Source organism: Mauremys reevesii, linkage group 2, assembly GCF_016161935.1.
Source record: "Mauremys reevesii isolate NIE-2019 linkage group 2, ASM1616193v1, whole genome shotgun sequence".
Classification (NCBI taxonomy): Eukaryota; Metazoa; Chordata; order Testudines; family Geoemydidae; genus Mauremys; species Mauremys reevesii.
The window spans coordinates 59,712,462-59,738,902 of record NC_052624.1 but is presented as its reverse complement, the minus strand read 5'-3'; the positions used below and the strand labels follow the sequence as shown (position 1 = coordinate 59,738,902).

The window sequence follows — 26,441 nt, the reverse complement described above, 5'->3', positions numbered from 1 at the left end:
TTAGCGGATTGATTTATCGCATCCAGATGAGATGCGATAAATCTATCCCCAATACATCGAAAACTACCTGCTGATCCGGCGGGTAGTATAGACATACCCTGAGTGTACCTTTAATTGATTTGAGATCTACCATACCATTCTCTCACTAGAAGGGAAAATCTATAATGACTGTAGGCCATAAAAGAAACCCAGTTTGGGAATATTTTAATGAAGTTCCTCTACCTGTGGGTAAGACAGGCCTGCATGCAAAATGCAAACAGTGCAACAAAGAAATGCAAGGCCTGGTTGCCCGAATGAAACAACATCATGAGAAGTGTTCCTTCTCAGGAGGAAGCTGCGTTGAATCTGATGAAAGGAACATGTCTGACATGCAGGATCTTCAGGTTGGTAAACTTTTTTATTTCATACTTCTTAAGGACTGCCTGTCTTCCCTTCTGGACTACTCTTGAATTCTCATGTTTGAGCAAGAAATATAGTTATTCTATAATACTATCATTTTAGATGCAGTTGTGATAAAAAAGATAGCTGAAATAGGCAGATCTTGCTTTTACAATTTCACCTTTAAAGTAGTACTGAGTGTCAGTGAATGCATTGAGAAATACTAAATGAGCAGTATGGTAATAATAATTAAATAACTGCATTGACTTATTTTGTTTAGGAGAATCCATCCTCAACATATAGGATTCTGAAGACTATCCACCTTCAAGATCACCATCATTTTCTATAGTTTCAGAGTTATCTGCCAATGATAGCATTTCAGTCCATCACGTGTCACATAGCCACAGTATATCACCTGTAGCAAAAAGAAAAAAAAATCTCCATCATCCAGAAAATAACCATAGATAAGTTTGTGATAAGAATCAACAGATTACAAAAAGAGGTAATTGATGAAAAAAATTGCCGCATTTGTTTATGCAACAAACTCTCCTTTCCATATGATTGAGAACCCACACTTCATTAACATGGTTCAGTCATTAGACCAGGATACAGTCCATCCGATAGAGCAGATGTCGCAGGCAAATTGCTGGATAAAGTGTATGAAAGAGAAATTGAGCAGTATGCAAAAGGTCTAGAGGGTGAAATTGTTAACCTTAGTCTTGATGGGTGGAGCGATGTCCACAATGATCCTGTTGTAAGTGCTTGTGTGACAACAGAAGGGAATGTCTTCCTTACAGAAACAATTGGTACGTCAGGAAATGCACACACAGCAGAATACTTATAAGAAGTAGCACTAGACGCTGTAACAAACTGAAAAAAAAAATCAAATGTCTAGTATGCAGCTTGGTCACAGACAATGCTACAAATGTATCCAAGATGAGAAGAAATTTAAAAGACAGTGAAGAGAGTCCCAAGCTAATAATATGCAGTTGCAGTGCTCATTTGATGCACCTCCTAGCCAATGACTTCAGTGTTCCAGAAATAAAGGCTAATGTTGTTGAAATTGCAAAATATTTCCGTAAAAACCACTTTGCAGCAGCTGCTCTGAAAAAAGTGGGAGGAACCAAACTAACTCTCCCACGAGATGTGCGATGGAACTCAGTAGTGGACTGTTTTGAACACTATATCAAGAACTGGCCTAATCTGATGACAGTTTGCGAACAAAATTGTGAAAAAATAGATGGCACTGTCATAGTCAAAGTTCTCAACATTGGGCTTAAGAGAAATGTTGAAAACATGCTGAGTACCCTGAAGCCTATTTCTGTAGCCTTGAACAAAATGCAGGGAAATAGCAATTTTATTGCTGATGCTGTTGACATTTGGAAGGAACTGAGTCAGAGCTTAAAAAGAGAAATATAACAGTGACTTAGTTAAATTACAAGCATTAAAAAAACGAATGGGACAAGCACTGTCTCCAGCTAATTTTCTTGCAAATATTCTCAATACTGGGTACCAGGATCAAACCTTAACTGCTGAAGAAGAGGAGTTGGCTATGACATGGACATCCAGCAATCATCCTTCCATAATGCCAACTATAATAAACTTCAGAGCTTAGGGTGAACCATTCAAGAAATATATGTTTACTGATATTTTAAAGAAAGTCACACCAGTGAACTGGTGGAAGTCACTTAAGCACTTGGATTCAGAGACTGGTGAAGTGATAATCTCACTTTTAACAGTAGTAACTTCTTTGGCCGGTATCGAAAGAATATTTTCTTACTTTAGACTAATTCATTCCAAACTGAGAAATCATTTGGGACCTAAAAAAAAAAAAAAAAGGAAAGCTTGTTTTTCTTTTCCAGATTATAAACAAACAGGAAAATGAAGGTGAAGATGATTGAGATAGCTGCGGAAGCCAAGATTTTAAGTTTCTCATGTTGACCAGGCTGACATACTCGATTTAATTTTTTGTTTAAATATTTCATTTAACTATTTTAGTTAAAAACAATTTTAACAAAAACAAACATGATTTTAAAAAACTTGAATGTTTAACTAAATTCAAAAATTCATATGCTTGTTTTGTTAAAATATTATATGTTTGCTGCTGAAGAAAAAAATCCAGAATACATAATGTTGTTTTAGTTAAATAAAACAATGTAAATGTCTGTCTGGTGATGTTCTCCTTCAAATACAGCATAACAAGAAAATCCTCCAAATATTAATGATTAACCTGTTGAATTGGAGATAGTTCAATGAGATAGTCCAATGACTTCATAAATATCTGCTTCAATTACCTTTGGTAAATGAAATAACCAAACAATCATTCATTTTCTGATATAGCTGTAAAACTAATATGAAAAGTTTTCAAAATAAATCACTTAAAAAATGTATAATGTGTACCTTCTAAAAATGAAACCTACATCTATCTCTGAGTTGTGAAGAATATGTTTTAAGGTTATAACAACCAATACGAATGCACTTTTATGTAGAAATCCATGATTAAATCAAATCCACCCTGTTCCCATATATGCCAGATTTTGTGTGAAACACTGAGCAAGTCAATCAATTTTTTTTGTACCTGTTTCTTCATCGGTAAAGTGGGCATAATACTATGTATGTCCATCACAGGAATTCTGGAAGATTTCATTATAAAATGCTTTAAGTTTTATGGGTAGAAGGCATTACAAAAATGCAAAATATTGTTACTTTGTTTTCCAGCAGCACAAATCCACCGATATCACTGAAATAAAGTAAAATCCAGCATAATTTTTGGAGTACTCAAGTGAGTACCTTCATCCTTCTTATAGAAACAGTACATTTGTTTTATTCATTTCTAATCTGAAACACAATTGAGACATTTTGGTTTTATCATCTGTTGTCTCTTTTTAAAAAATTGCAATTCTCACATTTTTTTCTTAGTTTCTTCTATTTCTCATCTTAGTTAAATGTTTCCTTCAGTCACCTCTTGTAATGTTCTTTAATAAAAATGAATGTGTTCAGGCATAATTATAACTTCCATTCCCAAGAGCTGAACAAGCACGACAAAATTCACACCGAGCGGGAATCTGCTTTTTTAATTCCCTGCTGGGAGTCTGCCAGTTGGGGAACGCAGACCAGCAAGTATAGGTCTTAATTACATGAATCCCGACGCTGCTGCCAATGCTTCTCCATTGAGAAGCATTTGCTTTCCACTGTTCTTCTTGATGAGCAGATCATTCAAACATAATTTATTACTGCTTCATATTATAAGTAATTAAATGAAGAAACATTTTTAACTCAAGGGAATTTTAATAGGTTACTTGCAAAACTGTTATTGCAGGCAACAACTTGTACATAATTTTAGTTCTAAATCTACTCCCCCCCCCAAAATCAGCAATATAAAAATGTCAAATTAATGCCTTAGAGGCTTTGCTGGCAGAATTCAGTTCTAACTTCTAGAATGTGGGAAATCTGGTTTTATTTCTGTCTTTTTTTTTTTTTTCATTTTTCTATTTTTTTAGAAAACAATTTACAAGTGAAATATTACTACAAAACTTTTTTATAAGGAATTTTTGCAAAACATTTACATTTTTACCATCAACTATTTCTCTGTTTCAAAATCATTATGTAGATTTAATACCCTATGCTGCACATCAATTTATGCGGGATGACAATTCAGTGACATGCATTAAAAAACACCACAAGGCATTAAAATGAAGACTTAAATACAAATATTGTTGCAATAAAACAGTTATAAAATTGAAAAATAGGACCTAAACATCATGCTTACCTAAGTTTGACAAATTAACTTTTTCTCCTAAATTACACACTTTTATTACTGCTCTCGTGAAAGAGTGTGATAAATAATGACTTAACACCAAGTTCTAATGTAATCAGCAACACATACACAAAACTAACCAAAGAATGTATATTGTAAGAAAAAACCTATTCTAACACTGGAGTTCTACCATGATAAATACACTTTGCACTGATAATTACAATAAAGCAAAATTTTATAACAGTGGCAAAGGGAATGAACAGTGAAATGCCATTAAACAAGATACTACTGCACATCTGTGCCCTATTACTTACAACAGCTATATCCCACTGAGTCAAATAAAGGACATTGAAATTTACGATCCTTCTAAGACAGAAAAGTGGACTCAGAATGGTATGCAGAACAGACTGTCAAAATGTTTCTAATTCCAGCGGTAAAATGTGCACCTGCTAACATAAGTGAATGTACTTTAGATACTACGAAGTCAACCGGATTTAGATTTTGATACATTTGTAATAGGGACTCATTGTAGATTAAAAATGACTTCAGTTTCTTATCTGCATACATAAGTATGCATGAAAAAATATGAAATGGCTGTGCAGAATGCTCATACCTTCAGTTTATAAAAACTGTTAACTTCTAAGAAACATGATTATAACATTAGGAAAGTTTTTCTTTGCATAAAGAAATTTATAGCACTGATTGTGAAGCATAATGATAAAATATATATTTGATGTTTCAGTACTTATATAACATTAACAATTAGCACTACCTAATGTTCATTTGTATTAAATGTAGTAATCTAATTGATTCTGATGTTTTAAATCCAGATACATCAGCTGAGAGTACTTTAAATAAAATATACAAAAGAATGTACAAAACCCAACTAAAATTTAAAGACTTTGTTACAAGTCTACAAAAGCTTTAAGAAACTTGAAATCTATAACCACAGTGTAAAATTGTTTTTCCTTTAATCTCAAAGCTTTTAATGTAAACTGAAAGTACAAAAGACCTTCAGCTTTATATTTTGCTACAAAGGGCTGGCCTAAAGTGTACACAGTGTAAACAATGATTGGTATTTCTTTCTTCAAAAATACATGAAACATCACAAGATTGATAAAGTATTCATATGAGAAGTTTTCTGAGGGAATGCACAAGATCTCTGTTATGTGTCTCATACAAACATTTCCCAAATAAACTGTTCATCTTTAACCTGCAGGAAAAAGAGTAATCCTTCTTGCACTGTACTCCCTTTTATATCACAAAAATATATTGATGTATAATTTTTAAAAAATGGACTGTCATGAGATACCAAATGGCTAAATTTGTAAAACATTCCATTTACGCCTATGGGAAATAATTCAAAATCCTGAGTGTGAAATATTTGGCCATCTTTCCTCCATGTATGCACTGGAGTTTTTACATAAAAATGCTCAGTTGTTTTATTTCTCCAACAATTATGTTTATTAAGTTAATAGATATTGGAAATATAATCAAACCTTTTAAATCAATTGCTGTATGATAAAAAGATACCTATATTCCTTTTTGCCCCAGTTTCTCTTGTGGCTGGAGGCTCAAAATTATTGATCATATAAGAAAATGGGTGGTGGATATTCCTTACCAGCCTATGCACTTACAATTGGAAAGAAAATAAGATGATTAATCTTTAGAGGAAGAGAAAGAAAAAAATACATTAATTTACAATTACCTTTTTTGTTGTTAAAATGTCATAATTTGTCCTTTTCTTTGGCTGTTTAGTCAAAGTATAAAGAATTCTTCACCTTCACCATAATATAATAATTTATATATACAGGACAGAACTGGAGAATGAGTTACAACACTCATTAAGCAATTCAGTTGTCCAATTAATATCCAAGTATTCCCATAAAATTTAAATATTCAAAAGTATGAGTTTTGTGACTCAAGTTAACAAATGAATTCCTGATATCTTAAAATGTAATGAACTGGAATATCAAAACTTAAACACACAAGTTTCCATATTTTATTATTATCCTACATAAAGATATTAATTCTGTAAAATCTTATGTTAATATATTTCTGTAGTTTAATTTTTTCTAATGTATACATTAAATCTAAATATCTCTTAACTCTCCACAGAAAGAGAGAAATCTGAGTTCAGTGATTGTCATTTATACACACTACTATAATGTAGTGGTCAAAATTATCTGAGCTGCACCTCAGATCTGCTTTGCAGCATGTAAATTCAACTGCTATTTGAATAATTTCTAAACTTGAGAAAAGACGGCCAAAATCAATTTACAGATGCCACAGAACTGAGCAAAGAAATAATTACCACTCAATTCTTATGCATTTTTGTTGTGCCTTATGGGAAAAGAAGTTCCCTTGAAAATATTACAGATTCAGATTATAAACAAAGTACCTCCAAATGACAACACTCCTAACCAAGATCCACCCTGTCATATTGATATTGTCTGATTTTACAAACACAACAACACACAAATGCTAAAAGAGAGGGGAAATTTGCATTTAAAACAATTATGTAATATAGAGCCACATAACTAAAAAGTATGGAAGCAGTATTCCCCCAACTGTTTATCCAGTATGTCAATTTGCGCTGTTTGTATTTTTGAAAATTTGTCTTGTTGCACCAGTGTACACTTCTCATGCTGACCCTCCAACTTGGAATACTTACAGAAGTCAAGACTGAAAACATGATTTCCTGCTCTGTAATCCACTTTACCAGCCCACTTCCATATCATGAAAGGTATGTAAACTTAAGTGCAGCACTAGGTGTCCGTATAAATGATCCTTTCAGAATTCTTCCATGTTTGTTGAAACATTAGGGGTTGCTGGGTTTGAATCTTGAGAAATGGCTGCAACTGTGACAATTCTTGGAGAGCCAAGAACTTCAGTAACTGAAGAGTCCAGTTCTCCTGAAGTAACAATAGCAAGGGCTGTTCCACCACCTTTCTTGTTCTGATGAGTTTTGACATGTTTGGAGAGATGGTCACTCCGCATAAACCTCTTAGAACATTCGGAGCACTCAAATCTTTTTTCACCTAATTTAAAACAAAAATGTCAGTGAAATAGATATTTAAAGGTATTTAACTTCTTTCAGTCATTCAAACAAGCCTTTCCCCCCTCCCCCAATTCAAAAACATTTTAAAAGTGTTTGGATGTATCTAAAATTGCAAAATAGATACAACTTTATCTTCTCTAAATTTCTGATTTCCAGATCCATTGAATAAACTACTCTTCCCTTTTAAAATGCTTTCAACAGATATACTTGCAGCCTATATTTCCTCTGTTGTGATTATTCCGTGCAGGGTCTGAATTTTAGCTTCTCAATAAGAATTCTCTTCATAAACTTAGAACCTAGCAGTGGATGGAACGAGAACATGACTAAAATACTGGATAAAAACTGCTTAGAGGGGACCCAGGTAGCTTCCATACTGTCCCCTAAAGATTGAGGACAGCCATCCCTCTGAAGAGATTCAGGGGTTCCTTTGGAGTGCTGGATGGCCAATTAGGATGGTGCTGGCCTGCAGATCTCCTTTCCATGGGGTCTTCTGAGCCAGACGTTGGTGAAGTAAGGGAATCCGTGACTTCCACAACCTCCATGACAGACTTGCCGCCTTATCCATGGTGCTCCAAGGGCTGGTTGACCACCGAGGCAGGTTTATAAACATAAAAGGAGGGTGATTTGGAAAGGTCCATGATGCTAGGCTCTTTTGGAATTCAGTTGGATTTACCTAAATGAATCAAAGACAGTTTGCTGCTGGGATCACTATGGGCACTAATGGTGTAGAGATTGCTCCAGTTATACTCGGAGAGCTGCCTTATCCTCTGCTGCTGTGGTTAATGATACCATATAGCAGGGGTGGCTAAAGAGAAGGTTACTTACTGTAACTGGAGGTTCTTTGAGATGTGTGGTCTTTATCTAGATTCCAATCGTAATGTGCATATGGCGCCATGCGCCGGAACTGTTCATAGTTGTGTCCATTGATCTGCGTGTGCATCATGCGTCAGCCACGTGGTGCATCTGAAGCTTTAAGAGGCTGCACAGGTTGACGCCACTCCAGTTCTCTCTTACTCAGCAACAGAAAAGCCCAGAACAGAGGGGAAGGAGGATGGAATTTGAATCCAGATAGGGACCACACATCTCAAAGAACCTCCAGTAATCCCCCTAGTTCCCTCCTGGCCTCGCCAGTACTGGAACACCGATCTCCTCCACCTCTCCGCTCGCCCCCCCAATCCTCCTCCCCACCATCCCAGATCTCCCAACACAAGACTACAGCCGACTACGACACCCCAACCTGCACCCTCTTCACTTGGCCTGGTTTGATTGGGGATCATGTGCAGACCAGGCCTGCTCTGCACCCATCCGCAACATACTCACTAACAGCAGACGCTAATCCACTCACACCTATTATTCTGGTAAGTGGCATAGCTTTACTGCCTAGGCCCGACACTGCCACATTCCAACAGACTCTGTCTCCATTTCTTCTCTCCTGGACTACCTTCTCCATCTCCGCCAATCGGGCCTGGCACACTCCTCTATCTGTGTTCACCTATCTGCGTCCCGCGGATGGCTTCTCTGTCTTTACTCACCCAAATGACCTCCTGATTCCTCAGGGCCTCCTCAATGTTTTTCCTTTTGTACAAAGGCCCACCCCACTATGGGATCTCAACTTGGTCCTCTGTACTCTTACCAAAGTCCCTCGCTACCTGCTCCCTCCCTCACCTCTCCAAGAAGGTCATCATCTTGGTGGCCATCACTTTTGCTTGCTGTATCAGTGAACTGGTAGCCATAATGACAGACCCACCGTTCACTGTCTTCCATAAGGACAAAGTCTCCTTACGTCTACACCCCAAGTTTCTACCCAAGATGGCTTCCTCCTTCCACCTCAACCAAAGTATACACCTTCCAGTCTTCTACCCCACACCTCATCCCTCACCCATGGAGCATGCTTTCCATTTCCTTGATGTCTGCAGGGTGCTCGCCTTTTATCTACACTGCACTTGCGGCTTCCACAAATCCCACCGGTGCTTCTAAGTGGATCTCCTGCTGCACTGAGACCTGCGACGAGCTAGCTGGCATTCCACTTCCACTGGGAATCATGGCCCACTCCATGCAGGCATACGCTGCCACGTCGGCCTTCCTCACCAACATTCCACGGCAGAACATTTGTTGAGCTGCCAGTTGGTCTTCCATACACACCTTTCTCCACTCATTTCGCCATTGCTCCCTCTACAACGATGAATGCGGCAGTCGGTCATGCTGTCCCACAGACTTGGTCTTTTCCAGAGCCCTTGCGCCGACCTCCATGGTAACCGCTACTTGCTACTCTTCCGTGTTTGGAATCCACATAGGAACCAGCATCAAAGAAGAACTTACGGACCCTCCCAAGTGTATATGACAATCTTCAGAAGTTCAAGAGCCAGGGTGTGTGTGGTGGGGTGGTAGGGCTAGGGCTTCTGCCCCACAGGACGCACCTGACGGGGCTTGTGGGATCCCTCATTTTAATGTAAATCCTCCTCTGATGACTCTTGCTGCTTGTCCTCAGGGGAAGGCTGTAGGCGAGGCAGCAGGGTTCACAACCAATTTGAGTTCAGCAGTGGTGTAATTAATCAAATACTGTCCAGCTCCTCAAAATATGGACAGATTACATTTCCATTGCTAGACCTCTTCATGGGATCCTTCATTTTAATGTAAATCCTCTTAGCTGTTTGCTCTTTATCTGGCAATGGTTGGTGTCCTGGTCGTGGCCCCTCATGGACATATACTTGATAAAATCCACAAACACATCTTTATTTCACAAGAGTTTGCTCCCCAGATAACGATAAGATCTAGTATCTCAGCACACCTCTAAGCAAATGCTGGGGGCATGTTGTAGCAATGCTGATATATTAAATTCCAGAAACAAACAGGCAAATTCTGGCCCCATGACAGGTTTTAAATACAGAATGGACATCTAGTCAACTTAATCCGAGAGCAATGGAGGGCACACAGGTAAACAGACAGATCAGTAATGGATGCCCACAAACAGTGTGGGATACCAGTTGGAGGACTGCTACAGTAGTGCACAGCAACACTGTGTGTGCACATGAACAATGCACCACACTAACTCAATTTTCATTAAACGTGATACACTTTGAAAGGGTATTCCAGAGTTTTTGGAGTTACTACACTCTAACAAATTGTGCTGTGTGCATGTAGACATTTTCACATCAAACCAACCAGAGTTACTGTGGATTAAACCCCTGTGTAAAAAAGCCCCAAGGCTTTGTCTTGATTAGGAAAATTGATCAAGTTTAAGTCAGGCTTTTAGCCAATGCATGCTAGTTAACCAGGTCCTAAACTCAATCTTTTTCTAATGCAGACGCAGGGAAACAGCTTGAAACTTGATTTAAAATCACTGTTCACCGATGGCCACCATCATTAAAGGAATTACTCTATCGAATACAGACAGTTGACTAACCTGTGTGGGTTCTTCTATGTCTTTGCAGCTCATCACTCCGTGTAAATCTTTTGCCACAAAACATCCAGTTGCATACAAATGGTCTTTCTCCAGTATGCCAACGAAGGTGTGCCCGGAGATGAGATGTTTTCCCATAAACTTTTCCACATCCTTCGATATGGCAGATATGCTGCTTCTTTTTTCCTGGCTCACTGCTGGCTCTGACAGGATCAAAAGTTAAGCAGTTAATATTTTAAAATAAAATCACCTATCAGCTCTCTAAGGAAAAATATGAAATAGTAAAATTAAGTTGATTATAATCTTCTTTCTGAACAGAAAATTTACAAGCATGATTTCCTATGGACATGATTAAAAACATGACAGTAATACAAGGAAAAAAGCCCCCAAAATAAGGCAGGCCCACAAGATGCCTAAAGTTTAACTGACAAACTAACATTACCTTCCTTCTCCTTCTCTACAATTAGGACATGAGCAGGCAACTCTTCTTAACCTCTTGCCAGGTTGTATTTCCTGGTCAGAAGCTTGCTGGGCTTGTTGTAACTGCACTTGTGTGATCTGATCAGGACTAACAGCACCAATTGCTGCATTAGCAATACCTCCTACGGCTACAGTTACAGGAGCTATTGTGGCTTGCTGTACTTTCATGCCTCCATCCTGTCCTTGCTGTTGACCTGTAAAATAAGAAAGTCTTTGTAAGTTTTAGTGATCATCTCAGAAAGGCCACAACATAATATTTTATCTGACTTTTGCTCAAGAGAATATCCACTGTAGGTGGACGAAAACTGCACAAAAATATTAAACCCAGTTAGTTTACTAGTGTGCTTTAGTATACTACAAACAGATTTTACACACAACTTTAGAGAGCCCTGATTAATGTAATTCATTATAAAAAGAGTACAGTAAAGCAAAATGTGTGCTCTCAACATGAAATAACTAGTTTTACAGGCATCTTCTTTTTTTAGAGAATGAAGAGATACATCAGTAGAAGATATGAAACAAAGCATTACACAGAATTCATTTTCTACTGTTGATGCTTTTCCCTAGAATAACCTTGGAAACCATATTCCTATTTAAAACTCACACACATTTATTTTTTAAGTTATTTTATGGAATTAACCTACTATTTTTGCAAGCAACTGAGTCACAAACTTCATTTATACATAAAAATATGCAGTATCTTGATGCATGTCATTAGGATTTCTTCAAAACAAATTTATACTGAAAGAACATTAACGCTGCAAAGTCAAGCATGTAAAAGGTAGGAAATGCCAGAATTAAGATTTCCCATGCAACCTTAAATCAGCCCCAAATGTATGGCTGAATTTAAATAATCTTGAATTATATGTTCAGATAGTAATTATTCTGATAGAATTATGAAATTATGGCACTTCCTAATTTTTGAGTGCTTGACTTCGCAACCTGAACAATATACTTTTAATGACTTTACTTAAATTACCAGTTTTTAAAAATGAAAACTGAAAAAACAGAAATTCCAACATATGCAACTGTAATGACTGCCTTCCTTCAACCACCACACAGAGATAGTCAGCACAGTTTGAATTCCAGACCTTAAGATCCACAGTGCAAACTTCTACCATTAAAGGTAAAGGAATAACTGGCAGCGGCAACCATATGCCAGAAAGTTACACAAATGCTAGAAAACAGTGAAATGTCCAGTATCAGGATTTTGTCCCTGACTCTTCTCTAAAGGTGTTAGAGTAGTGGTTACAGATAACATAGCAAATCACATAGACTTGGCATGTTCAAAGTGAAAGCCACTGAGGCTTAGTGGAAGACAGATCTGCCATAACAAACGGAGGTTCTAGTCCCAGCTCTGCCAGAAATTACCTTGCAGTCTCTATGACAGGAATAGGAAGATTTATCTTTCTACTTCTTACTTTTTTGTTAACCTCTCTTATCATTAGCCTAGTTATCTGAGAGTAAAGTGGGAACATGTCATCTTCTGGATTTTTAATTCTGACTATTAAAGCTGGTAGACAGTCCTTTTCCTTGGGACCGAGGGAGAGATGATAGGTGAAGCTGAGACTTTAACCTTTCCCTCAAACTTCTAATAGAATCTATTAAAATTTGTTGAGGGTGTCAACAAACATGTGAACCAGGGTGATCCAGCTGACAGTGTACGTGGACTTTCACAAAGCCTCTGACAAGGCCCTATACCCAAGGATCTTAAGCAAAATAAGCAGTCATTGGATAAGAAGGACTTCATGGATCAGGAACTGATTAAAAGATAGTAAACAAAAGGTAGGAATAAATGGTCAATTTTCATAAGGGAAAGAGGTAAATAGCAGGGTCCCCCAAGGATCTGTACTGGGACCTGTAGCTGTTCAACATACTCATAAATGATCTGGAAAAAGTGGTGAAAAGTGAGGTGGCACAGTTTGCAAATGATACTAAACTACTCAAGACAGTAAAGTCCAAAGCTGACTGCGAAGAGTTACAGAGGTAATATTATAAGATCTCAAAAAACTGAGTGACTAGACAACAAAATGGCAGATGAAAATCAAATGGTAATAAGCACAAAATAATGCACACTGGAAAAAATAATCTCAACTATACATACAAATGATGGGTTCTAAATTAGCTGTTGCCACTAAAAGAGATGTTGGAGTCATCACTGATAGTTCTCTGAAAACCTCTGTACAACATCTAAAAAGCTGATAGAATGTTAAGAACCATTAGGAAAGGAGTAGATAAGAAAACAGAAAAATGCCACTATAAAAAAATCCATGCTACATCTTGAATACTGCATGCAGTTCTGGTCAACCTATCTCAAAAAATATATTAGAACTGGAAAAGGTACAGGGAAGGGCAACAAAAATGATTAGGGGTATGGAACTGCTTCCATATGAAGAGAGATTTAAAAAAACGGAACTGTTCAGCTTAGAAAAGAGAGAACTAAGGGGAAATATGATAGAAGTCTATAAAATCATGGTGTGGAGAAATAAATAGGGAAGTTATTTACCCCTTCACATAACACAAGACCAGGGGTCACCCAATGAAATTAACAGGCAGAAGGTTTAAAACAAACAAAAGGAAGTACTTTCTCACACAGTGCAGTCAGCCTCTAGAACTTATTGTCCAGGAGATGTTGTGAGGGCCAAAAGAATAACTGGGTTCAAAAAAAGAATTAGGTAAGTTCATAGAAGACAGGTCCATCAATGGCTATTAGCCAAGATGGTCAGGAATGCAACCTCATGTCCCTACACAACTGACTGACAGAAGCTGGGACTGGATAATGGGGGATGGATCACTGAGTAATAGCTCTGTTCTGTTCATTCCTTCTGAAGCATCTGGCACTGGCCACTGTCAGAAGACAGGTACTGGGCTAGATGGACCACTGGCCTGACCTAGTATTCTTATGTTCTTATAAATACAAAACACAGGTTTCCTTTTAGCCCATGCGGCACAGAGTTGGGGGGCTGAGGGAAAATTCCTATAACATCATTTTGGTTCACGTGACGGAGTAGGCAAACCCGCTGCTTCTTCAATACTGGTGAAAGCAAGAATGTAAGCAAAGCAGCTGCAGAAAGGAGAAAGAACCATAATTCTGCTGGAAAATCAGAAGGATAGAAGAAATAAACATTTTAGGAGATGGATCTTGAAGGAAAGGTGCAGCAAAAGTGGATTGATTAGAAAAGGGATATTTTAAAATCTGCTTTAAGGATCAAACAGTGTAAGTATCCCCTAAAGCTTTGCTGTTACTACTTGGTAAAAGCTGACCAGCAATGGGCCCTTCACAAAGATCACTGGAATAACCTGTTTAAAAAAAAAAAAAAAAGTATTCCAGCATTGAATCTGTATCACTGTTAAGGTTGGAGAATAGGTCCCAGAGAAAGGGCAGGGAAAGTGTGCCAGTTTAGAGTGCTAGCAATTGGGGTTGTGTGGAGAACAGTGTGAAACAACTACACTCTTTTGGAATGAAACACTCAGAGCAGGCTTTCAGCGTAAAGGATGGAAGTAAGCAGACACTCTCATGCAGCAGCGGCTCCAGGCACCAGCGCTCCAAGCGCGTGCCTGGGGCGGCAAGCCGTGGGGGGCACCCTGCTGGTCCCTGCGAGGGCGGCAGTCAGGCAGCCTTCAGCAGCGCGCCTGCAGGAGGTCCCCGGTCCCGCGGATTTGGCGGCAATTCAGCGGCAGGTACACCGAAGCCGCAGGCAAGCCACCAAATCCACGGGACCGGGGACCCCCCCCACAGGCAAGCCGCTGAAGGCAGCCAGCCTGCCTGCCTGCTTGGGGTGGCAAAAAAGCTAGAGCCGCCCTGCTCTCATGAGAGGGCCTAGATGAAATGGATTGGGACTGAAAAGCTTGTATGTGTCATCATCAGTTTACAGAAGTCCTCTCCCCTTCCCCCCTCCGCCATTTCAATTCAGAGCTGTCCATGGCTTTTTTCTCCCCAGCACGCTCCCATTCATGGCATCTGGATACATACACCAAGGGTTCGGATTAAATTTAGTCAGGTTCTCACAAAACCAAAAAAAGCTGAGATGGTAGTTTCCTAATGGGTATATATCTGAAGCTCTGCATTCATTTCAGTGTGTGTGACTCCCTAGAAATTTGGTACCATTTTGCACTTAAACAAGAACTGTGAATACTTAATTACATTTTATAATTTAAACGTGCAAAATAAATGCAAAGTTAGGCTCCCTGTAGCCCTTTTGTAACTTTTATGTTGAAATGTTCCCAAATAATATGAAGTTGCTGAAGATAAGGGTGCAACAAAACCCAACTTAGTTTTCAGGTTTGAGACTCTAGGTCAGTTAAAGAAAATGTATTTAGTAGAGGACCACTACACAATACTATGAATGATACAAATTTTATTAAAAAGAAAAATGATTAAGCAAACAGGCACACAATAGCTACTTACACAACTCTACAATTATACTCTTACTCAAAAATGAAATGGTGCATGAATTGGTGATCAGTTGCTGACAAGTTTCAGAGTAGCAGCCGTGTTAGTCTGTATCCGCAAAAAGAACAGGAGTACTTGTGGCACCTTAGAGACTAACAAATTTATTTCAGCATGAGCTTTCGTGAGCTACAGCTCACTTCTTCGGATGCACAGAATGGAACACACAGACAGGAGATATTTATACATACAGAGAACATGAAAAGGTGGAAGTATGCATACCAACAGGAATTGATTAGACTCTTCCTGTTGGTATGCATACTTCCATCTTTTCATGTTCTCTGTATGTATAAATATCTCCTGTCTGTGTGTTCCATTCTGTGCATCCGAAGAAGTGAGCTGTAGCTCACGAAAGCTCATGCTGAAATAAATGTGTTAGTCTCTAAGGTGCCACAAGTACTTCTGTTCTAGTTGCTGACAACAGAGTGAAATACAGCCTTATAATCTTGGAACCTAACAGTACCCTTTTGATTGGAGCGCTCCTTCAGTTTAACAAAACTACTCCTTTTATACTCTATTATAATATGAATTAATATTAAACTGCTCTTTACCGTAAGTATATTTTCACCACCTTTCACAAGGCAAAAATTCCCCAGTACAGGAACCCTGTTAGTCCTATGCATTCCCTAGTGAAGAGAGAGAGTTGCGGCAGGATGGGGAGTAGTATAATGCCAGGTGTTACAGAGAATATGGGTTGCTGCACAGCCACCCAATAGGCAGCTCCAAGGATGCTGCTGTAAGCTAGAGCAGCCCACTGAGGTTGCTCCAATTTACACTGGGGTCTGTAAAGCCACTTCTGTCCCTCACTTGGCCTGTGACTGCTGTATCATAGCTCTTGGGAGGCACACCACTAAATATGCCCCTATAGATAAACAAGGGAGCCAAGCTACAGCTTTTGTGAGAAATAGTTTTGAATTTAAAATTAGCAATAATGGTATATAAGCAGTCTTGTTTATAAAATGGATGCTGTCAACTCTTAAAATCTCCTCTTAAAAAAGATGGAGAAATTTGTATTTCTGTTCCTCACCACCAGAGAGTAAAATATGCAAAAGGGCCTAAGAGGATTCATGAGCTTAAGTCAATTAATAGCTTTTGAATTCTAAAATTTTAGCTATGTTCTCTAGGGCAATAATAGTAGCTTCAAAAATTTTCTGACAGAAATGAGATTTTTCCATTTGATAGTGTTTTTCATTTAATAAAAAAATGATTTACATATTTCATATTTGGTATAGCAGGTACTCAACTGTAGAAAAAGAGCCACTGAGAACAATATAGTATACAATATAAAACTCCAAGAACACAATATAATAAAATAAATCCAGCTATTGGTGCTCAGTGGTTCTTCACAATGTGTTGCTGCTCCTGGAACAGATCACTGTTGTACACAGCAAACTAAAGGTTTAGTTAGCAATTCAAACAAGATAATGCCTCATGTTCTTTTGGATGGCTGCCCTGATTTTGCCCATAAGATCTCCGAGCAGGTGAAGAACATTTATTATTCTTCCAACAATTCAGAGAAACTATCAACACAAATTTGTTAATTTCTCTTAAGGCAAGAGACAGCCTAGTTCAACTCTTTTTAATATATAGCAAAACATGAGATGATCATGCAGAAGTAGTGGAAAAACTTTTTAAATGGAAGTAGTAAAAATTATAATATTATTAACAGTGTTTTTTTGGTTAAATACACTACTTATCACTATATGCTGTGCTTAGAAGTTTCCCCGTGACTTCTGAGGGGCAAAATCTAGTATCTTGTTTTACACAAATGGAGTTTACTTGCTCTACCTCCTACTTCAACACTTACACTAATAAAGATTGAGCTACATTGCCTCCCAACTGTAAAATTTGTTTTGTTGCAGGGACAGAGTTAACCTATTATTACCTGCAACATTCTTTTGGGGAAAAAATTAGTTATTTAAATATTCTGCATAATGGAAAATAGAAAGACTACAAGGAGTCTTTGTGATCACCAGCAAAAGTAGCAATGCTTGAGGATCTCTTTTTAGTAAGTCTCTCCTTGTAGAAGAAGCTGTGCAGGTTTTACCCTTAACTACTCTCCTTCTCCCTCAAACCAAGATTTAAAAGTATTTACAATTCTCCATCTAGATGTCCCACAGCAAGTTCAGGATTTAAGTTCATGTTGCACAAACTTGAACTCCCATAAACAATGTGTGTTTCAAGTTTTTCCCAACTCTTGCTCACATGCACAGAATTGTCTGTCACAAACACTCTTATGCAAAGAACTTGTGTTTGCAATACTGCTTCTGAAAATGCATTAAAATTAATAGCTAGAGACACATTCCAATACAATAGCTTTGAGAGGTCATCTGGCTGTTCAACATTAACATCATTGCTGAGTGAAAGTATGGCAGGTATATTAATGAGAGTGTCATTTTGGGCACCAGTTGTTTTAGCAAAGATAAAAATCTACATGCAGCTGTCAAGTTACTTCATCAACATAGTCATCAAAAACTTTAGAGAGATATTTATTAACCATTGAGACATCTGTAGGGCCCCAACAGAGTCTAGGTTTGCCTCCAATTAGAAATGCAAAGCTGGGTTATCTAGCATATTGAGTGGTACATTAGCAGTTGTAAATACTTCCAAATTAAAAACAGCTATTTCCTTGTTACATTGTTTTTGTACCTAACTGTTTTGCAGTTACCTTTTTCCTCTATAGAGCAGGTTGCCATTTAGCAACTTCATCACATACTGAAGGAGAGAGCTTAAATTTTATTGCAATTGTAGATCAGTTGATCAAAAAAGAAGAATTGAGTATTTCATATAATAGAAAACAAATCATCTAGAACATTTTGCTTTAATACTGTAGTAGAAATGGATTTTTGGCAGAAATATTTCTTACTTCAGAATCTGCTGCCTTTTTCTTTTTAAACCAACATTGCTTTAAAGTCTGCCATACTTGTCCGCAGAATTCACTCATCTAAAGACAACCAAAGATCATCTAGCGTGAGAACTAAGCCAAGCAAAAGAGTGGAATGGCACGTTCTTCCCTGAGACAACAGTACTATTTGTTTTTCGGAGGGAGGAGAGAGTGGAAACAGGAAACACTTCCTTCTCTCTTCATTATTTCCTCTCTCTCCCCTTTTCCAATGAATTTAGTTCCCTTGTAAAAATCTTTATAAAGTAATTTTGTTGGTCTAGAGGGATGAAAAATTCCAAAGGAATGGAAGCAGCTGGTCATATGCCCAATTTTGAAAAAAAAGGGTGACAAAATGGCATTTAAAAAACTATTGTGAGGAAGGAAATGTTTCTCCTCGTTATGGCCTATAAAATCCTATCTTTGATACTCTTACATAGATTTAGGGCTTATCTACACTACAAAATGAAGTTGATTTTATGTAATTCAACCTCAAACCTCAAAATTAATTAAGTCGATTGTGCGTGACCACACCAGGCTTACTGTTTTGATGGGGTGTGTCCTCTCTAGCAGTGCCTTCATTGATGCACAAAGCAGTACATCGTTAGTAGCTATCCCAAAGTGAAACTTGCCGCAGTGTGTTTTGGGAAGTTTGTGCAATGCCTCATGGGACGAAAACATTGTCATAGGGGAGAATGAGAAAACTGAGTCAACATCCCATGATGCACTGTGATCCCTCCCTCATATCAACAGCAAACAACCCAGTGGTTTTCGCACCTTAAAACCGCCACGCATATGGCATAACCCCAGAAGCATGGAGCCTGGTCAGTTGTGCACTCTTGCTGTGAGCATCTCAAACACCTCGTGCCTTCTCCTGCAGTATTTCCAGAGCCGAAGTAGGGTCCGCCACGCGGAACATAGCGATGTACTGCAAGCAGCCCTGCTGCAAGCCATTGAAAACAACAATTCACAGTTGCTGCTGGGAGTCACAGAGCAGCTGAACTCTGTTTAGTGCTGTTTCTGGTCCCGTGAAACAAGCACTGACTGGTGGGACTGCATTGTTTTGCAGGTATGGGATGACGAACAGTGGCTGCAGAACTTTCGAATGCGGAAGGCCACCTTCCAGGAACATTGTGCAGAGCTTTCCCCTACCCTGCAGTTCAGCAACACAAAAATGAGAGCTGCTCTGACAGTGGAGAAGCGGGTGGTGATCACTATTTGGAAGCTTGCAACTCCAGACAGTTACCGGTCAGTGGGGACTCAATTTGGAGTACGCAAATCAATTGTGGGAGCTGCTGTGCTCCAAGTGTCCAGGGCCATTAACTAACTTCTGCTACGAAGGGTAGTGAGTCTGGGAAATGTGCAGGACACAGAGGATGGTTTTGCCGCGATGGGGTTCCCTAATTGTGGTTTGGGCGATAGATGGCACGCATATCCCCATCCTGGCACCAGACCAACTTGTTAAAGAGTACATAAACTGAACGTGATGCTTTTCAATAGTGTTGCAAGCACTGGTAGACCACAGGGGGCATTTCACTGACATCAATGTAGGATGGTCGGGAAAGGTTCATAACGTGCACATCTTTAGGAACTCGGGTCTGTTCAAAAGGCTGCAATCCAAGACTTTTTTTCCAGAACACTGATGATGTTGAGAAGCCTATAGTTATTCCAGTCTACTCCTTGTTCTCATGGCTCATGAAGCCATACACAGGCTGTCTGGACAGCAGTAAGGAACAGTTCACCTATAGGCTCAGCAAGTGCAGAATGGTGGTTGAATGTGCCTTTGGTCGTTTAAAAGGGCGTTGGAGACATTTACTAACAAGGTTGGACCTTTGTGAAGAGAACATCCCCATGGTTATAGCTGCCTGCTGTGTACTCCATAATATCTATGGGAAAAAAGGGGAAAAATTTTCCAGGGGGTGGGCAGTTGAGGCAGATCGCATGGCAGCCATTTCTGAGCAGCCAGATATCAGGGCAATAAGAAGAGCACAGCAAGGGATGCTGCATATCCGCGAGGCTTTGAAAAGCTGTTTCAATTATGAGTCACAGTACTGTAAGCTGCTTGTTGGCATTGTGCTCTCCCAAAGCTTCACCTGGCTTGTATCACTGTCCTTGTAAAGACCAACCCCCAATCAAAAGTATGGAATGGTATGCTTTTCCCTGAGACAACATGCCCATGCCCACTGCTTCTACTCAATAAAGAACATTTATTTCTTGAACCCATTTACTTTATTTAACAAACATAAATAAAAAGGGAGAACAGAAAAAAAGGTAACCTTGGGGAAAAGGAATTGTAAAGTTGGAACGGGAGAAACATTTTCAGCTGTGTAACATAACACCGCATTCCACACCATCAAAGGTCTGTGAATGGGCACCTTCTGTTCCTTGTACCCTGTCCCTGAGTTAAGTGAAAGGGATAATGGACTTTTCACCCATGACTCCTGGAACGCTTAAGGGAGGGTGATTCTGCACCAGGCGATGCTGGCTGGCTGTCCACCAGGGTCTGTAAAAGGATTCTACCCCACTGCTTCTGTTCCTGCAGTTCAACCAGATGCCTCAACATGTCTGCTTGGTCCCTCATAATCCAAAGCATCTCATCCTGCACCGCACGCTCTTGCTCATTGGAAGCTTTCCGGTTCTCCAAGTCCATGTCTAACTTTTCGGACAATGAAATCCTCCACACTCTCAGCTCTGTGTCAGCTGTCCTGGGGGTGTTCATTATCTCAGTGAACATATCCTCCCATGTTTTTTTTTTAACTCCTAATCAGCAAAAGTCTGCTTTCAGGTGTTGATGACATGCTGAAGGACACACTTCCAGCTGTCAGTCATGGGAAAAAATAAAGGAGCCATTGTGCATGAATAAAATGTTTTCATGGCAAGGCCATTTTCAAAACAAACACAAAAACAAAAACCTTATTACACTAATTGCAAGCCATAATGTAATCAGAATCTGTAACCATTACCGTGCTGTTTTGTTGCTCCAGACATGGTGAGTAGTCCCGGCCCCTCCCACAGGTCATGAGTGACTGCACTTTTAATGAAGTTTACGGCAGGCTAATGTTGGCAGCAGAGGTAGCTAGTCGAACAATGGCCCTTCCCTATAGCACCATGGGAAGCTGTTTACGAACAGGGTGGAGGGGAACATTTTCACTCCCAAACTGCAGTCTCTCTCATGTGGGGCCCCAGTCCCCTATCAGCCTCTTTAAACTACTTGCTGACCCATGCTGAGCACAGTAAAGGCACATTAGCGTGATGTCCTGCAACCCACAGGGCTCCAGAGTTAAAAATATTTCCTTGCTGTCGGGGCGAATGAATCCAGCGCTCACCTGTTTTCCATTCTCCTCCTCCAAAATATTGTCCTCCTTGTTGTCCCTAGACTCTCACACCTGTGAGGTGTCCATGTTGCTTGTGGGGGTGCTGGTAGGGTCAACCGTGAGAATCGCATGCAGCTCATTGTAGAACCAGCATGTGTGGGGTTCAGCACCAGAACAATTGTTCGCCTCGCTTGCCTTCTGGTACGCTTGGCCAAGTTCTTTTATTTTCACATGGCACTGCTGTGTCCCCCTCGTGTAGCCCTTCTCCCCCATTCCACAAGTGATCTTTGCATATATGTCAGCGTTTCTTCTGCTGGATTGGAGCTCTGCCTGCACAGACTCTTCTCCCCACAAAACGATGAGATCCACCACCTCCTGTGCAGACCAAGCTGGAGTGCATTTGGGGTGTGTAGTCTCCATGATCAGCTATGCTCAAGCTGGCATGCTCTCAATGCTGATCGAACAAAAAATGGGAAATCAAAAAGTCCTGGGGCTTTAGCAGGGGAGGGGCTGTTTCCTGTGTACCTGGCTGCAGTGCAACAGAGTTGAGAATGATCTCCAAAGCGGTCACAGATGAGCATTGTGGGACACCACCTAGAGGCCAATTAACTCAAATTACACAAAACTACCATCTGCACTACCTCATAGTCGACCCATAAAAATCAAATTAAGCACTACGCCTCTCGCGGAGATGGATTACAGAAGTCAACATTCAAGGTGACGTAGGTCGGTGTAAAGGACCCGGTAGTGTAGACACATACATTAACAGGTCAATTTAAGGCAGCTTCCTTCAACCTAACTTTTTAGTGTAGACCAGGTCTTACTCTTTACACAGAAGACATATTATCAGTGTGAATTAAAAAAAAATAGGTTCACTGTGGATCAAATATTTTCAATTTGTCAACTATTTGAGAAAAGATGGGAATATGATCAGAATATATACATAGCTTTTATTGAGTTTAAGGACGCTGATGATAGTATGTTGTGAGATGACTTCTGGGCCATAATAAATGCATTCAGAATCCCTGATAAAATTAACAGGCTGGTACAACTGTGTTTGTGGTTCAAAAAGTTGAGTATGAATAGGGAATTAAATCTCTGCCCCATCTGACAGCAATACTGTACTAAGGCATTATCCCTAGTATTCTGCCTATGGAAAAAAGTGGTATTATCACTGCAAAAATTCTCAGAATGGGAGTGAATTTAAATGGCCTGTATTAATTTTTTGAATATGCTGATGACCTGGTTATCATAGGAGAGAGAGAAGAGAGAGACTGCAAAGGATGACTGGAGACCTGAAAAGAGCAGCCAGAAAAAATGCGACTTAAAATCAATGAAGCTAAACTCAAATATATGGTTGTACAATGATGAGAAGATAATGGAAAAGCTCACTAAGCAGTTGATGACCATAAATATCAGTAAGTTATACAGTTTAAATAACTAGGAGCTTTAATTACCATAACAATTTGGTAAGGGAAAAAATTAAGGCACAGTTATAGAGTGGGAATGCCTGATATTTCTCTGAAGAGAATTTTCAGTTTCAAACAACTACTGAAAAAGACTAAACTTTAGCTATACATGACCATTATATGGCCTACTGTTTTATGAGAGACCCTAAGAACGAAGACACCCAGACAAATACCTTAGAAAATAAGTGTTGAGATTAATTTTTGGGCCAGTAATGGAGAATGATGTGTGAAGAAGATAGAATAGCTACTGTGGGAGGTCTATGAAAAACCAAATATAATAAATATAATGAAATCCCAATGACTTAACCGGGTAGGGCATGTAATTAGGATGACAGAAGACAGAACAGTTAGCTAAGCACCTCTTGGAAGGACATCCTTATGGTTTCAACCAAAAAGAAGATGGAGAGATAATACTAAGCAAGACCAAAGAGCTCTTAATATGAATTACCATCAATGGGAAAAATAACCTTTGACAGAAAAAGGTGGGGGCAATTTGTGAGAGTGGCCAAGGACATTTATGGTCTATAGAGCCAGGGAGGAGGAGGAGTTAATTCCCTCCAAGCCAGCTTACTTGTACAATAGATCAATGGTAGCAGCAGAGGAAGAAGAAAGAAAAAACAAAATCATTCAAAAGAAAGGAGTCTGGTCCTCTCCTCTCAATCAAAGACAGTATTACTTTCTTCAGAAGAGGCAGCTCCCCTCTCCCACACTGGCAACTCTCATAACATTTTATGTTTTAAGAGACTCACCTGTTGGAATCAGATTACATAGGAATCTCAGCTTTCATCTTAAATAAACTGAATTCCTATTCCTCGTGGCTGTGGAGAACAGTTTGAAAACATGAAGTGTACCCTTAAGGCTCAGAAACAAGTATGTAAATAATGAATAGTCTTTTTTTCTTTTTTAAATCTCCTGATTTATGGGACCTGACTAATGAGTTTTGAACCTTTAGCACTGGCAATACAGTCTTTTATTGTAAGCACTTGTGGGTCCCTCCTGCTGCTCTCAGTTGTTTGGATCACATGCTTAGTCTGAAACAGCTCTAACCGGACTAGTTGGCTCCAGGTCAAGGCCACACCAGGACGGTCATCTCTACCTCAGCAGGGTGAAATCACTTGGCTTACGTCTACATTACAGGCTTTTCTCTGCAGTACTTGGGGGAAAAAAAAGATGAAAAGTTTGAAATTCAGATTTATCCTGGGACAACTGGGTGTTTTTCACAACATTTCCACAATAAGTGGTTCATTTAACTTCTATTAAATCCATAAGCTTAAAAATTAGGTCTGTCAATTAATTGAAGCTAACTCAAGCGATTAATACAAAACAAATTAACTGGATTAAAAAATTAATCATGATTAATTGCAGTTTTAATTGCACTGTTAAATAATAATAGAATACCAATTTAAAATTATAAATATTTTTGGATGTTTTCTACATTTTCAAATATATTGATTTCAATTACAACACAGAATACAAAGTGTACAGTGCTTGCTTTATATTACTTTTTATTACTATTTGCACTATATAAAAGAAAATAAATAGTATTTTTCAGTTTGTCTCATATAAGTAGTAGTACAATCTCTATCATGAAAATGTAACTTTAAAATGTTGATTTTTTTTTTGGTACACAACTGCCTCAAAAACAAAAGAAGGTAAAACTTTAGAGCCTACAAGTGCACTCAAGTCCTACTTCTTGTTCAGACAATTGCTACAACAAACAAGTTTGTTTACATTTACGGGAGATAATTCTGCCCGCTTATTTATAATGTCATCTCAAAGGGAGAACAAGTGTTTGCATGGCACTGTTGTACACGGTGTTGCAAGGTATTTACGTGCCATATATACTTAACATTCACATGTCCCTTCATGCTTCACCACCATTCCAAAGGACATACTCCATTTCGATGACGCTTGTTAAAAAAATATGTTAATTAAATTTGTGACTGAACTCCTTGGGGAAGAATTGTATGTCTTCTGCTCTATAGTTTTACTCACATTCTGCCATATATTTCATGTTATGGCAGTCTTGGATGATGACCCAGCACATGTTGTTTGAGTTAAGAACATTTTCACTAAAGATCTGACAAAATGTAAAGAAGGTATCAATATGAGATTTCTAAATATAACTACAGTACTTGACCCAAGGTTTAAGAATCTGAAGTGCCTACCAAAATCTTAGAGTGACGAGGTGTAGAACATACAGTCAGAAGTGTTAAAAGAGCAACACTCTGATGCGGAAACTACAGAACCCAAACCATCAAAGAAGAAAATTAATCTTTTGTTGATGGCATCTGACTCAGATGATGAAAATGAATGTGCATTGGTCCACACTGCTTTAGATCATTATTGAAAAGAACTCGTCATCAGCATGTAAGCACGTTCTCTGGAATGGTGGTCGAAGCATGAAGGGGCATATGAATGTTTAGCATTTCTGGCACGTAAATACCTTGCAACACCGTCTACAACAGTGCCATGTGAATACCCGTTCCCCCTTTTGGATGACATTGTAAATAAGAAGCAGGCAGCATTATCTCCCGTAAATGTAAACAAACTTGTTTCTCTTAGTGATTGGCTAAACAAGAAATAGGACTGAGTGGACTTGTAGGCTCTAAAGTTTTACATTGTTTTATTTTTGAGTGCAGTAATGTAAAAAAAATTCTACATTTGTAAGTTGCACTTTCACGATAAAGAGATGAACTATAGTACCTGTACAGTAGAACCTCAGAGTTACAAACCCCTCAGGAATGGAGGTTGTTCATAACTCTGAACTGTTCGTAATTGAACAAAACATTATGGCTGTTCTTTCAAAAGTTTGCAACTGAACACTGACTTAATATTTTACTTAGTAGAAAAAAAAAGTTGCTTTCCCTTTCCCTCCCCGTAATTTACGGTTAACAATACTGTACTCAATTTACTCCCCCCCTTCCCTCTACTACTGCTTGATTGTGTACTTCCGGTTCCAAATGAGGTGTGTGGTTAAAAGACGGTTACTCACCATTGTAACTGTTGTTCTTCGAGATGTGTTGCTCATATCCATTCCATGTAGGCGTGCGCGCCACTATGGCCGCGGATATATACCCCCGCCGACCCGCCCACTCCTCAGTTCCTTCTTGCCGGCTACTCCGACAGTGGGGAAGGAGGGTGGGTTTGGAATGGATATGAGCAACACATCTCGAAGAACAACAGTTACAACGGTGAGTAACCGTCTTTTCTTCTTCGAGTAATTGCTCATATCCATTCCACGTAGGTGA

General features: G+C 39.0%; 1 protein-coding gene across 4 annotated transcripts in view; it reads right to left on the bottom strand.

Annotated features, from left to right (window-relative positions):
* Positions 1–3,845: 3,845 nt before the first annotated feature.
* Positions 3,846–26,441, bottom strand: part of SP4 (Sp4 transcription factor) — a 48,538-nt gene continuing 25,942 nt past the window's right edge. For all 4 annotated transcript variants that reach the window (XM_039522259.1, XM_039522260.1, XM_039522257.1 and 1 more), the window contains 3 exons: positions 11,039–11,270; positions 10,600–10,799; positions 3,846–7,176 (listed from right to left, as the gene is read on the bottom strand). In XM_039522259.1, the coding sequence (XP_039378193.1) occupies positions 6,929–7,176; positions 10,600–10,799; positions 11,039–11,270 (680 nt within the window). In that variant the 3' untranslated portion in view covers positions 3,846–6,928. The remainder of the gene's footprint in view (positions 7,177–10,599; positions 10,800–11,038; positions 11,271–26,441) is intronic.